Genomic DNA, 15,650 nt, shown 5'->3' with positions numbered 1-15,650 from the left:
TTTCTTGATAACCATGATGACTCTCTCTCTCTCTCTCTCTCTCTCTCTCTCTCTCTCTCTCTCTCTCTCTCTCTCTCTCTCTCTCTCTCTCTCTCTCTCTCTCTCTCTCTCTCTCAATATTTTACTTTTACAAAAGACATTGAATTTGTCTCAATTTAAAATTATTTGTAATATTACTCTAGCTACAAATGTTAATTAAATTATTAGGTAATAATAAGAGAATGCCAAAGCTACTTCTGTTGTCCTATTATGGTGGTAATATCTGCATATAAAAGATAAGTTTGTGTTTTTTATATATCTTAGGTTAATGTGAATCTATAGGGAGGAAGGCCCTATCCTCACCAGCCACAATGCACAAGGATTAGTTGTGCAGCATACCCAAGTCTCTCAAAATCAGGGCAAAAAGCTGGTTTTCCATGCTGCTCCACTGTGTATAATACACTCCTCTCCTTTTCCCCATGTGACACCAATCAGCTTCACATCAAAAGCTTCACACCACATACCTATTTAATTTGTCTCTATAAGCATACTTTGGTATTAAAATTTCATTTTTTTTCCAAGTAACACAGTTTCATCTGCAAACAGTCATGTTAAAATACTCCATCCATTTTCAAATATGTACTTGTACTTCCTACCTTAGCTTTCATCTCTCTCATACATATATCCATAAAAATATTGCCTAACCATTGAGCCATCACTCATCCCTGCCTCACCCCTGCTACAACAGTAGAGCTCCTTCTCCTGAAAATATAAATATAAAATAAAAAAAATAAATAAATGAACATTTCCAATAAAGAATATTATAAAGAACTTAATCAACCCTATCATATGCTTTCTCTATTCCTAATGCACTTCCAACTCTCATTTTCATCAAAACTACAATAGCACTATGATCGACCCTTCAAACATCACTCTCAATACCTTTTTAATTCACTGCTACATAACTGGACTCTCCTGTTCACTATTCATCACCTCATGCTGAAAGGTGTTTGTGCACTGAATGCTCCTCATTCTTGTTTGTTCTGCCTACTCCCCATTTTCTAGCTATACATGCAACTAGATTACTACCAACCTTTTCATTCATATCAACAACTACAACTACACTTTTCCCTCTCTCAGTTTTACTCTGGCTCTAGTTCAGATGATGCTAAATTTTCCACATTTCTCTCCTCTTTTCACTTAATTTACACATACCCATGCCTGCTTAACTATTCCTAATTTCCCTTCTCTTTACACCATCTATGATCTCCAACTATATACCTTTTATGTCCTTTTCATATTGTTTGGTACATTTAGAGTGCGCATATTTCTTTTTCCTTTATCTACTTTTCTCACCTCTCCTGTAGCACCACTCTTCCATTCAAATCCTACATCATTACTGTTCATGCATTCTATTATTCCAATCTTTCATAGAAATCTCTGCATTCATATAATATTTAACCATCCCTTTCTAAAACTTTCTACACCCTCCCTTCTCTCAGGGACACTTGTATAAAATATCCCAAGACCTGCAGCAAACTGGAGGCTCCTTATCCAGTCATTTTTCAGTTCATACAAGGTGACTACTGGCAGAACTGTTGTCTTCCTGGAGGGACATTGATTGCAGCATTGTTAAAGAGCTTGCTGTGATTAGTTTCTCAAAAACAAATCAAAACTTTAAATGAAAACTACCAAAATATTTAAGTAAATTTTAAATAAAAAAATTAAAAAAAAAAAAAAAAACAGATTAAACAAAACATTAAAAATGATTTAAAAAATTAAAATTCAACATGATCACATCTACCCCTCCCATTGATTCCACCCAAAGGGTTTCCTTATGAACTATGAGGTGCACCACAGGATGGGGTTGGCCTAGCCTATATTCCTTGGAAAGGTAGGCCTGTTACCAGGCAGTCATTTCCATTAACCAATCTTTGCCTCTGCACAGTGGTAGTTCACCCTGGTTAAATTTCATTGAGCAAAAGGGGTAGGTAGGCAATAGACACCTGTTACTACAGCTATGTTACTCCCACAGAGGTACACTGGGAGAGGTGATAAGGAGCTGCAGAAAACATAATGCAGTTGCAGCCTGCACTATAAAACCATAAATGAGACATACGTACAAACACTCATTACCAAACTAAGCTGATCTATATAAGCCACACTTCCTGCCTCCATTTCAGCAAAGCAACTGATTCATCTACTCAGTTCTTGCCACTTTCCCAAATACAGTATTTATATTTTCCAAATATTCATATTCAGGATATTTTTAATCATCTTATCAAGTAGTCATGCCCTAAATGACTTTCAAAAGTATCAGCAAGAAAACAATATTAGTATCAGAGATTTTATTATTCAGACAAGTTGCTGAAACAAGCAAACAGTTTATTTACATCAACTCATCTGTATGACTGTCAGCATCATTGGCAAGAACTTTGAATAGATCAATCAGCTGTCCTACTGAAAAGGAGGAGGTGGTAGAGTGCATGAATTCTAGGTCAGCTTATGTGATTATAGTTTCAGTGCCACTAATTAAGCATTAACCATTTCTCACTGTTAGATGAGTTCCCATCTATTACAACACTGTTATATCTACTTCTTTGTTCCCTTGCTGATTCTTGTCAAATCTTGGTGTTTCTGCCATCCTTAACCCTTGTTAAGACCACACACTCATTATTATCCATTTCATCACTCTTGGTCACATTTTTCAAATATTTAAATATTCTCACTTGCTTAAAGGATTCTTGTGCCTCTTCATGTTGTATATCAACCTGCTGATACTGTGAAAATGTAGTGTTACTTTTATGGTACTTTTAAATTCCTCTTGTGTTGCCCAGCTCCAGTGTCCCATTGTCTGCAAAAACAAACACTCAAAAAGTTTGCCTCCTATAACAATGAAGTATAATGCATATCAAACATATTACTGCACACTGATGCATCAAACATGATACATTACTCTTCTAGTGGGATGCCCACATCCCTGGAGGACAGTGGCCAGCAGTGGGATTTCCCAAATGCCTGGGCACCACTGCAGCACCTGGCAATTATGGGACTCTATGAGGCACGCAACATCCACCATGCTGCTGAAGAACTGTCATTTGAACTGGCTGAGAAATGGATTAGGACCAACTGGAAAGGATATCAGGAGCTGCATGCCATGTTTGAGAAGGTATGAGACTTGATTCACTTCACCATGATCTTGGGCTTTTGAAAATACATGTAGAAACTTGGAATATATTACAATTTGTTGATTTACAAGTAATATATAAAAAATAAGATTGAGGTATTTAGATTATGTATACGTAACATTTTGCTGATGGAAAAATTACTGTGGAAATGGTTGAGTCCTTTCACATGCCTCACTAACCTTGTCACACCAATCTGCTCACCTGGGAATAGATTAATATTTAACATATGGCAAAAGTGAAATAGCATTTTTAAATATCTTATTATACCATATACGAGTATATATATATATATATATATATATATATATATATATATATATATATATATATATATATATATATATATATATATATATATATATATATGTACAGCTTCCTTACAGAAGTAGGTACAGGCAAGATATGCCTGAAAAAAATTACATATTTATTGATGGTACTTTTTATACTTGATGAAAGGCTATTTACTATAATTTAGTGGATACTAAATTGAACTCTATTTACAAAAGTAACTACCTCATGCAGAAGCCTTATTGTAATTTTTGTCTTCCAGTACAATGTAACAGTGGTGGGCAAGGCTGGAGGTGGAGGTGAATATGAAGTCCAGCCAGGCTTTGGCTGGAGTAATGGTGTGGCAATGCGTCTTCTGGAACTATTTGGGGATCGCCTCACTCCCACTGAGGGCAACTCCGCTGCCTCACCAACCCTGTCCTTAGCACTGGGTCTCCTGATGGGTTTACTTTCCCTTGGAGTTCGATCTCAGTTCTTTTAGCTCACTTTAAATGTTAATGTTGGTGGTCCATTTTATACCATTCAGACAGCTGAGGAACTTTTCACATGTTACTAAATGTGAATAGTGCTGGGGATGTTCTGTAGGTAAGTGTGGTGGGACGGGTCAACATGCTGCCTCTGTTACTCATGATTGTTGTGCATGTGTTACATGATAGATGGACTAGGAAGAGTTTTTTTCAAAATTCTTCAGTAGTGTGCATAGTGGAGACGTCTTTTCTGTCATAACTGTGTTTGTGGGTAATTGTCCTAATATAATGTATATATTTTATATTATCAGTTTGTAAAGAAATAATTAATTTTTATTTCAAAAGGTTGCTGAGTAACCCATGTGCATTCTTGCATCTCCACACACATCTAAAAAAAATAGTTTTCTTAGGTTGTGTGCAAGAACTGATAAACAAAATCTTTGAACATAAAAATGCAAGTCTGTCTCAGTTAGTTTGTCAATGTGCAAAACACTGTGAATAATGCTACAGCAAAGTGAGAATGCACATGTTTGTGTAGATTTCTAATAATATTTGTTCTAGATATCGATTCTATCTGTTTGAAACTACCCACAACTAGTCAGTGATAATATATGAAAGGTGTGTCTGTATGCTTTGAAAGAAATCCAATAGAGAGAGGCTACAGGGGATGCCATGTTCCTGTTTGGATTGAGGATCAAGTTTTGCTACAAGTGTTATACAGTGTGACCTAAAAAGAAAAATGTAGATTACCATTAAACTTAAATTATGAATTAAGGATTAAAAATTTTAAGTTAAAAAGGAATTAAGTATTATAGTATAGTACAATATAAAGATACTTTTAGAGTGAGATTATGACTAGGTAATATCAACTGGGTGATGCACTCTTCAGCCTCATCCAAACAGGAATACAGGCAAAGTTTATTTATTTATATTTATTTATTTTAATTAAATGAGACAGCTTCCCTAATCAACCCTCAAGCATTCTTCATAAATCACAATGTGAAGTTCCCAAGTTTCCTTAATCTTTCACAACTAGGTCCAGAATATGAGGATATGGTAGCACTGGTGTTGATGGTATGGATGTCCTGGGCCAGTTATAGAGCAACACAAGACCTGTGTTAGTATGGGTGTTCCAGCCCAGGATAGTAAAAGTGCTTCTTGGCTTTTTTTTTTATGTGTGGGGGGCAGTGGAGAGAGGGCACAAAAATATTAGTTTTCAAGTCAGTCATTTTAATCTGGTTAGAATGCAAATTTTTTATATATGTAGATCTGGTCAACACACCCCATAAATTACCATATATATATATATATATATATATATATATATATATATATATATATATATATATATATATATATATATATATATATATATATATATATATAAATTTTTTCTTATAACTTAAGAACTTAAGTCCTTTTCACCAATTTTCTGCTTCCTTTTGTCCAAACATATTATTTCTATCTTTGCTCTGCATTATACTCTTTAAAAATTAAAGTTTTACTGAGTGCTGTATGTCTTGTTTATATACTTATGTAAGGTGTTTGTATAGTTGTTTTGATCTCTGGATGTGATGCCAATTTCTTAAAAATGCAAGAAATTCTTTTGAAGGATGATCCATATGCACAGTGTCTGCTTTGCTATGTTAAGGTTAGGCAGGCTCTTACCTGTGAGATAGTGGACAAGTCATTACTTCATTAAGAAATGAAGCCTCATTTTGGCTTCCGTGTGTGGCATGGGATGTGTCTAGTCAATTTGTTTTGATTATTCCATTCACCTTAGTTTTGTATTGATATTGATAACTTTTCAGCCACAAAGCTGCTGCACTTCAACCCAACACCATGTACATTTGTTATTCTCCATAACAAAACATTCATTCAAATGTATTACTATAACATTTGTTTTGCAAGACTGGTACACAATATATTACCAAAGAGCCATTCTTACATGGACATTAGAAAATTTGTTACTAACATCTCATGCCCTCACAGGACCTCAATCAAACATAGACCAACAAAGGGGTGACATTATTTAGCTTCTCTTGTGATAGTTGCTTAAGTTAACTCACTCACAAGCCTCAAGGACTAATGTTGAGGCATGGTGAGTGATTTACCAAAGAACATTTGATAGGGAAGAGGCTTTTCTTTCATGTCACAAATTAACCTGTCATTCAAATATTTTCTTTACCAGGTGATGTTTCAAAGAATAATTTGTGTGTTTTAGGTTAAAATGTTTTAATTGGAAAGTTTACATTATTTTCAGTATTACTTTCTGTTTTATGAAAGCTATACTTGAGAATGTGTTGCACATTATTTTCTGTTATCAATTTTTAAACTTGAATGAATCTATAACTCAATAACATCACTTCATTCTAAAGGTCAACCCACATCAGTCCTGTTCAAAATATGGTTATTATTCAAACAAGTGTACAATTTAAATTTCCTCTGATTCCTTGTGTCCTCTCCCATTTATTGTAATATTTTGTAGTCCAAGGAACTGGGATCCCTGGAATAAATGCAATTAGTAGCAAACAATATAATAATATGCACTTGATAAACCACTCTGCATATTTCCTGGTTACTAGCAAAGATGAAACCAATTGTGTAGGCCTCACCTTGGAATTGTAAACATTTCCTGAAACAGATAACTACTGTAGTCAGAGTATATAAATTTTTCCTAGTGTGTTTTGGATTGCACTGTTTTGTATTACTGAGATGGCGTTAATCTTAACATTGAAGTTATTGTGATATTTTAGTGGAAGTTAAATTTTTAAGCTTTTAAGACAGTAGAGAGGCTCTGAAATGGAGAAATGGCAAGTTCAATTGTGCTACTTGTATTACTGGCAAGTTTAATTGTACTACTTGTTACTATTAGTAATACATTAGAAAACTTTTCACCCTCAATGTAATGTAATTATCTAATCTTTAATTAAATTATTTTTTAAAGTTAATGAAGTAATAATGTGACTTAAGATAAGCAAATTGATTATAATCAATAAACTTGCACAATTTTATTTACAACTCTCCATGAGTCTGGCTGTGTTAGTTTCCTGTACATTTTATGCTAACTTTATAGTCTTGTGGTCGTGGCATCACTGGGGCGGCAGTGGGGAGACACCCTCTATGATTCCTGGAGACCAAGTTATGACTCTAACTGGGTGAAAACTTGTTACAGAAACTTTAGTTATGATCCCTTACTGGGTGAAAACTTGTTACAGAAACTTTACTTATGATCCCTTTCTTAAAAAAATTACTTGTATATCTTTCATTCTGCGAATAAATGTGGACTCAAATCCTTAAAAAAATTACTTATATTTTCCATTCTGCTAATAAATGTGGACTGAAATCCTTAAGATAAAGGCAATCAATGATCAATGCTCCTGAATATTATAAACCAAATATTGTCTTTCACTTAGCCAGACTTTTTTCTTGCATCACAATATAAACAAATATTTATAGGGATACTTGCTGCTGCCTCAGGGAGTTGGCATTATTTGTTATATTATAGTGCATATATCATATTAATGTCAACTCTTCTTGTATCATTATGTACTATTGCTGTGTGTGTACACTGGGAGAATGTTAGAATAAAATAAATCATTTTCTGGATTGATGAAAATAGATATCCTTACAAAGTCATCCTCAGTGAATAAATTACCAATATCAAAAAAAGATGACAAAAATTCATAGTCCATGTCTATGTCTGCACACCATTCAACCAGTTTGATACAGTTACATGGGAGATTGAAGCACTGATAATATCTGACCTGGCAACTCAAAACAGACAGTGGTCTTGGGCACACTCACATATTAACAGTTTTAGTAGAGATTTGACAGTTGAGTGATAGAGATGTTTTTGGGCCACCTCAAGTTGACTTTTGCAAGTTACTGCTACATATCTTTCCATTCCATATCACCTTCCAATGGCTACCAAACTGCCCATTACTGTTGACAAAATAGTGTCTGTGGTTGCTTTGTGCTGAGAAAAACATTTAAGAAACAATTAATATTACTAGAGCTAAGAGAGAACTGTGTACTGGTGGGTCAAGAGGTTCAAAGATGTGACCGAAATCGTGACAAAAATTTCAGACACACCACCATGAATACAGGGGTTCTTTTCTTTCAATTCCCTTCCTATTAAGCAAGGACTACATTTTATTTATAATGTTAAAGGTTCAATGAGCAGCTTTCTTTCCAAACCCAGGCCTTGCTTTATGCTCTATGATAGATGGTGTGGTCACCTGAACCTCCTGACTCACTAGTACACAATTCTCTTTAACTCCAACAATTCTGATTGCTTCTTAGATGTTTTTATTCTCTGGCACACAGCAACAATAGATGTTTTTCTTCACTGGTCATGTGTGGTTTAGTGGCCTTTGGTGGGTGATATGGAAAGATATGTAACAGTAACCTGCAGAAGTCAACTTGGGGAACACATGCATAAAAAACACCTCCTTATCACTCAACTATCAAATCTATACTGAAACCATTAATATGTGAGTGTGCCTATGGGCAACATCTGTCTTGAGTTGCCAGGTCAGATATTATCAGTGCTCCATCCTCCCATGTAAACAGATCAAACTAGTTGGATGGCATGTGGATGCTGACACTGACTCAGAATTTTATCACCTTTTTTTTCTTTTTTGCCATCAACTATACATTTCTTTCTGGACAGAGCTTGAAAATTGATTGATCTGTCTATTTCTGACCTATGTTCTTAAGAACTCTTCTAAGGAGATGATGCCTTTGACAGGGTGGTAGCTAACAACCTCTGGAGAAGACAGCTGGAAAACATATTTGCTATTGCACAACATCTCAGTCTCAATGTACCAAAGAGACAGCCACCAATTCTTACACCAGCAATCACCTTACATCACATGTAGGCCACCATGAGTAGGATGCTGCAGATTTCTCCATGTTCACAACAGGCCTCAGAGATGCTCTGACAACCTAATGATCTATGTGGGAACATCATAGAGGCACATGTCACCCATGAGAGCCATTAAACAAAGTTATTTCATTTAAGCAATTCATGAGTACTTAAACACAATCAATGTGGTCAGAACTGACATGGTTGGTGCTGTTATATAACTGCCATTTATGAAAGTGGGTACTACATTTGACAAAGAGGAAGTATTCATATTTGGAAACAATCTACTATAAATATTCACACAAACTGGAGACTATTTTTTATGTATGAGGGAATCTGACCTAGTGCAGCATAAAAGTATAAAAAGACATACTGACAGTGCCAGTCCACAGAGTACAGTCAGAAAAAAGACCATCCAAATTCGAGGAGTGTCTTGAAAGAGTTGAAGTGAAAGGTAGAAAGAAATACAGAATCTCAAGGAATTCCAGAGTTCACCAGTAAAAAGTTGAAAGATTGAGAATACTGGTTAACTCTTGCATTAAGGAGATGAACTGAATAGGGGTGAGATAATGTGGAAAGGCTTGTGCACTGAGGCTACAGGGTGTGAGAGAAGCCATAGAATATAGCAACCATGTGGCAAAGAGAGGCTGAAAACAGTCAGTTAGAGATGAGTTGGTAAGACAAAATACTTTTCATTCCACCCTGTCTAGAAGAGTGGTGTGAGTGGAATCTCCCTATATATGTGAAGTGTTACTCCATGCATATACAGAGTTACCAGCTGAAGGGGTGAGAAAAACTAGTAAACACAACTCAGAATGCTGAATTTCATAAAAGCTGTTTTAGCTTGAGATGAGATGAGAAGTTTCTATTTGATTAATAAAGGGCAGACCAAATATGTTCACTGTAGAAAAGGGTGACAGTTGAGTGTCACTGAAGAACAGAGCATACGAGTATGTAGTTATCTGGAAGGTGGTCTCGAGGTGATACATAGAGGAGTTGGGTTTTTGAGGCACTGAACAACAATGGAATTGCTTTGCCCTAATCAGAAATTTTAGAAAGATCAGAAGTCAGACATTTTGCAACTTTCCTGGACAAGCTGATAAATTAATAAATGAAAAATAAATAAAATAAATAAATAAATAAAAAAGGTGTGGAAAAGTGCAGAGTGATATCACCAGTGTGGGAGTGGATAGCACAGTGACGAGGTCAAAAGATCACTAATGAATAACAGAAAGAGAGTGGATGACAGGACAGAAGCCTAGGAAACACCACTGTTAACAGAATTTGGAGAAGGACAGTGACCATCTACTACAGCAGCAACTGAAAAGTAAGAAAGGAAACTTTAGATGAAGTTACAGAAAGATAGAAGCTGTAGCAGGGCAGTTTGAAAATGGAAACCTTATGCCAGACTCTATTAAATGCTCTTGATGGCTAAAGGAACAGCTAAAGTTTCACCAAAATTCCTAAAAGAGGATGACCAAGACTCAGTAAGGAAAACCAGATCACCAGTAGAGTGATAACAGAGCCCACACTAGCAACCAGATATAAGGTCATGAAGTGACAGATGTTTAAGAATCTTCCTGTTGAGGATACATTAGAAACTTTAAAGACAGGAAACCAAGGCAATAGGACAGTAACTGGAAGTTTTAGAGTGGTCACTCTTTTTAGGAACAGGCTCCATGTAGGCAAACTTCCATCAGGAAGGAAAGGTAGATGTTAACAAAGTTGGAACAGTTTGACTAGGCAAGGTGCAAGAATGAAGACACAGTTTCAGAGAACAATAGGAGGACTACCATCAGGTCCATAAGCCTTCCAAGGGTTATGACCAGCAAGGGCATGAAAACATCATTAGGAAGAATCGTGATAGGACACATGAAACAATCAGAGGATGGTGGAGAGGAAAGAACAAGCCCTAAATCATTCAGAGTAGAGTTTTTAGTAAAGGTTTAAGCAGAGTTCAGCTTTTGAGATAAAATGGCAGTGGTATCAACAAGTTTAAACAGAAGAAAATGGAGAAAAAGTTGTTGGAGATAGTTTTGACTAGGTGCAAGAAGTTCCAAGGAGAGTCAGTTCTAAAAAGGTTTTGATATTTTCTATTGATAAATGGAAATGCTGATGCCCCCAATATTGACGAAACCAAGGTAGCTTTACAATCAACACTATAAGTAAGCAAAGAGATCTATGAAACATGAAAGACATTCATAAAAACAGCAAAAAAAAAAGTAATAAATAAAAACTGCTGAATTACCTAAAATCACTAAGAAAATTTTAAACAATACTTCTCTTACATAAAAAAAAAAAAAAAAAAAATAGGGAATGAAAGCTACTACAATGCATACTTCCAGCTATAGCACTGGTGCCACACACCTAAGAGGTTAGACCATAAGCAATTTGAGCAGCTAAGCCCCACTGGGAGGACTCCTGTTCACTTTGCTCTACCACAGCAAGCATTTCATTATCAAAAAGAAAATGACCAACATGAAAAGCCATCAACTACCTCCTCTACTAGTCACCATAAATCCTTGGCATATTATTCTGCATAACATTAGCATCATCATCAAATGAAGGAGCTAAGAAGGCTGCATGGCATCCAAATTTGCCTTGGCATTCAGTGCAAAACCTGCTATAAAGTATCTGAGGCAAGGCCTATAAATGCAGCCAGAATCTGATCAATCTATGACATAATATCTACAAGATTACCCAAAATTCCCTATATTTGACCAGCCAGATGCCAAGGATTGTTCACTGAGAGGTTCTTATTCTCCAGTACATGATGCAGCCCTTCATTGAGAGGAGCACCACTCAACTTTCCCTCTGGAGTGTACAACTTCTCTGCCCTGAAGCCCAACCTTCTGGGCAAAGAAAATTTGATCATAGCCAGGAGGAGGATCCCAGAGAACATTCCACCTGTTCCCTGCAGATTTCTAAACCCAGGAGAAAACATGGCAGCATCAAGGAAGTGGAGCCTCGCTGAGAATTCCCAGAGATACACTCAATCCCAGTTTGAAGAGTTGAGGCGTAAGACAAAAGAGCTCAGGCAGTTCTAGGAATTCCTTCATCCCATCAAAAAGGTTTTGAAAGGGAGCAGAATCCTCTCTGTGTTGTCCTCCCTAAGGCCACGAAAGGAAGCAGGATCCTGTCCATTAGAATTGCTGTCTTCCCTGAAGTAGCCCCACCATGTGACCCATCATCCACCTCCTCTAAAAACTGGGTATGGTTTGTGCTTACAGCCTGGCTCCCTACTGCAGCAGAGAGAACCACCTTCCTCTTGATGGGGCATAACCTGAGAGCACATCCTGCCCTATGCCAAACTTCAGGGAGGAAAGCAATATGCAGACCTGCCCTATGAACTACAGCAACCTCCACAGAGCCTGGAAAAGAGGCAAGCTGCACACTTCCTATCCCCAGAGCCAGGTTCACAACAGGACTAGAGGTGGACACCATAATATCCAGGAATGAGGTACGAGTAGTATGCAGCCCTACCACATCAACCCCAGCAACCTCCTCAGAGGAGCCTTGATCGAAGGAACTGTGAACCCCTCTTGTCTCCAGGGACACAGGCAGCTGAAACCCCAAAAAAGGTGAACCAGAGGCAAAGGAAAAAGCAAAGCTGTTGACAACTGGGCTAAAGTAACCTGAATAAACACAATATCAGACTCAAAAGCTTGAAACCTGAGACCATGAAGAATCAGAACACAAATCTTCTCTCCAGTGTTTCTTCTCAGATGAGCCTCCAAACAACTTTGAACACTTCTTCACACTGGAGTCATGCCATTGATGATCAACGTCTTAAGCTGGCTATTAGAAAGACTGCTACACTACAAATCACAGCAATGCAAGCAGCCAGTTAGCAGAAAATAAGCAAATACTGTTCCATTTCTTCCCTGGGCAGAGCCTTGTTGCATTTCCTATGTGGCATGGTAACAGACACAACTTAAAAAAAAATATATATATATATATAGATATATATATATATATATATATATATATATATATATATATATATATATATATATATATATATATATATATATATATATATATATATATATATATATATATCACTACATACTTTCAGCATCTGGTTGGATACCCCATCAGATCATTGGGGTTTCCTTACATCCAGGCATTTCATTACTTTCTTTTATTTCTGTAACTGGTATCTATGGCTCCTCCAACCATTCTGTGCTTGAATCAGTTCTCTTGAATATTTAAATCACTCTCAATTTTCATTACTTCTACCATTTCTGTAGTATCTTTATATTCCTTGTTTCAAAACCTCAGTTTTACTATTCCTTCCTTGTTTTTCATCTTACTGTTAACATACTTATATAATTGTTTCAGTTGGTCTTTTCATTTTTCTATTACCTACATCTTTCTTGTGTTTCGTATTTGCATCTTTACATACCTTTACATAACTATTTCTAGCTTGAGTGTATTTCACCCACAGCTCCTGTCTTTTCTTTTCTTCATCTACAGGTACTCCCCACTATGTGAATAGGTTACATTCCTGAAAATGCAATTGTATAGCAAAGTTAAGAATGAATGGGCAAAATGCGGATTCCAAGACCTGCATTTATATGCCTTAATGCCCTCTGTTTCGTATTTGCATCTTTACATACCTTTACATAACTATTTCTAGCTTGAGTGTATTTCACCCACAGCTCCTGTCTTTTCTTTTCTTCATCTACAGGTACTCCCCACTATGTGAATAGGTTACATTCCTGAAAATGCAATTGTATAGCAAAGTTAAGAATGAATGGGCAAAATGCGGATTCCAAGACCTGCATTTATATGCCTTAATGCCCTCTAAAATCCATAGAAACCAAGAAATATCACACATTATTGCCTAAAATAATAAAACACCTGTTACATAAATGAAATAAACAAAAGAATAAAGCAACAAAATAAAAGTAAATAAAGATAATTTTTGTACTTACTCTCACTGTAGTGTTGAGTCCATATGCCCCTCCCCAGGCTGGAGGACCCCTTGCCTTAATGTTCTTCCAAGGCTAAGGGACATCCAGGGCCTCTGTGCATTCACTCATCATCATCATCATCTGAGATGAGGAAGAGGTCCACCATGGAAGAGGGGCTTGAATGGGCAGCAGAGGGTGACAGCCCAGCAATGACAGGGATGGGTGGGCTTGCAGTGGCAGAGGTGGCTGGGCTGGTGACAGGACTGGCTGAGCTGGTGGCATGGCTGACTGGGTTGGTGGTAGGGGTGGTTGGGCTGGCTTGGATGGCAGCAGGGGTGTTTGGGCTGGCAGCAGGGGTGGCTAGGCTGGCTTGGATGGCAACAGGAATGTCTGGGTCAGCAGCAGGGGTGACTGGGCTGGCAGACAGCTTGAAGTAGCTGGAGATGGTGAGCTGTCTTGCCTGCCTTCTTTTTGAATCATAAATTTCTCGATATACCTTGAGGGCTTTATCTATGGTATAAACGGCTGTTCCACTCCTGGCAGAGTTTGGATCATGTTCCTTGAGAAGTTCCAAGCTGCGGTCTATGCCACTGAACACCTCCCAGAGTGTTTTGATGTCCAGTATTCTTTGTGGTTCTGGTTCCTCTTCCTCTTCCTCAGTGACTGCCCTCTCCTGCTCCAGCTGCATGAGGTCCTTGCTGGAGAGTGGCTGGTCATGAGACTCTAGCAAATCTTCCACATCTTTTTCGACCTCAGTGAAACCAGCAAGATGTGACAGGTGCACAATGTCCCTTCTGACATCTGCCATATTAGCGAACCCCTTAAAATCTGTCACACACTCCTCCCAGATCTGCCCACAGCACCCACTTACCATCTCTTCCTTAACCTTCATCCAAGACTCGTTGACGTTATTTATGGTCTTCTTAATGTCATACTTGGCCCAGAACTGCTTTATTGTTGGCCTGCCTTCACCATCAATTGCAGTTATGAGTTGCTTCATCATGCAGTGCTGGTAGTATGCTTTGAAGGTGGCAATAACACCCTGATCCATGGGCTGAATGAGTGCGGTTGTGTTGGGAGGAAGAAATATGACTTGAATATTGTCAGCTCAGTCTTCCATGCTCTGGAGATGGCTAGGTGCATTGTTAATGACCAGCAGGAAGCAATTGGCCAAGTTGTTGGTAGCAGCATAGTCACATAGCATGGGCAACATATAATTGGTGACATAACTCTGGTTGAGTAATGTTGTCATCCATTTCTTCTTGTTGGCCTTCCAGATTCTTTTTTTTTTTTTTTTTTTCTTGTAAGAGGGTCACCAGCCAAGGGTTTTTTTATTCAAATTTAAATTTTTTCTAGTCATGTCTTACCTCAAAGAATAATGGCATCACACTTAGGAAAACAATGAACCTTGAGTGTGTCGCCAAGTTTGGTGTCCCACTTGGACGCCAGTCCAAAAAAAGAAGTCAAGAGAATCATCGAAAAATTGAAGTATACGTGTCTTGAAACCTCCCTTTTCAAAGAGTTCAAGTCATAGGAAAAACGAAATACAGAAGCAGGCAAGGAGTTCCAAAGTTTACCAGAAGAGGAGGGGAGGCATGCAGTTAGCAAGATCAGAAGAGCAGTTAGCATGAAAATAGCAGTAGAAGATAGCAAGAGATGCACCATTGTGGCGATGAGAAAGAGCTTGAAGACAGTCAGTTAGAAGAGCAGAGTTGAAAAGATGAAAAGTTTTTGATTCCACCCTGTAGCCACACTGGCTGGGCATCAATTGGCTCTCATGTGATCTGTTTTACTGATCATACCCATCATCGTAGGGTCGAGGAAAGGCAGTTCTCTCTCTGATGTTTATTGATGAGGTAAGCATGACCGTAAGAACTGCGAATGAGTTCTCAGTCTCAATTTCCTACAAAATAACATTATACACTGATATTAAACACTT

The 15,650-nt window shown here is 37.5% G+C and overlaps 1 protein-coding gene across 5 annotated transcripts in view; it reads left to right on the top strand.

Moving 5' to 3' along the window:
- LOC135099743 (trehalase-like) overlaps positions 1 to 7,541 on the top strand; it is a 194,293-nt gene extending 186,752 nt beyond the window's left edge. For all 5 annotated transcript variants that reach the window (XM_064002237.1, XM_064002240.1, XM_064002239.1 and 2 more), the window contains 2 exons: positions 2,944 to 3,148; positions 3,718 to 7,541. In XM_064002237.1, the coding sequence (XP_063858307.1) occupies positions 2,944 to 3,148; positions 3,718 to 3,936 (424 nt within the window). In that variant the 3' untranslated portion in view covers positions 3,937 to 7,541. The remainder of the gene's footprint in view (positions 1 to 2,943; positions 3,149 to 3,717) is intronic.
- The last annotated feature ends 8,109 nt before the right edge of the window (positions 7,542 to 15,650 follow it).

This window comes from Scylla paramamosain, chromosome 4 (assembly GCF_035594125.1).
Source record: "Scylla paramamosain isolate STU-SP2022 chromosome 4, ASM3559412v1, whole genome shotgun sequence".
Lineage (NCBI taxonomy): Eukaryota > Metazoa > Arthropoda > Malacostraca > Decapoda > Portunidae > Scylla > Scylla paramamosain.
Note: the sequence above shows the minus strand (reverse complement) of the source record. Positions and strands in the feature narration are given on the sequence as shown.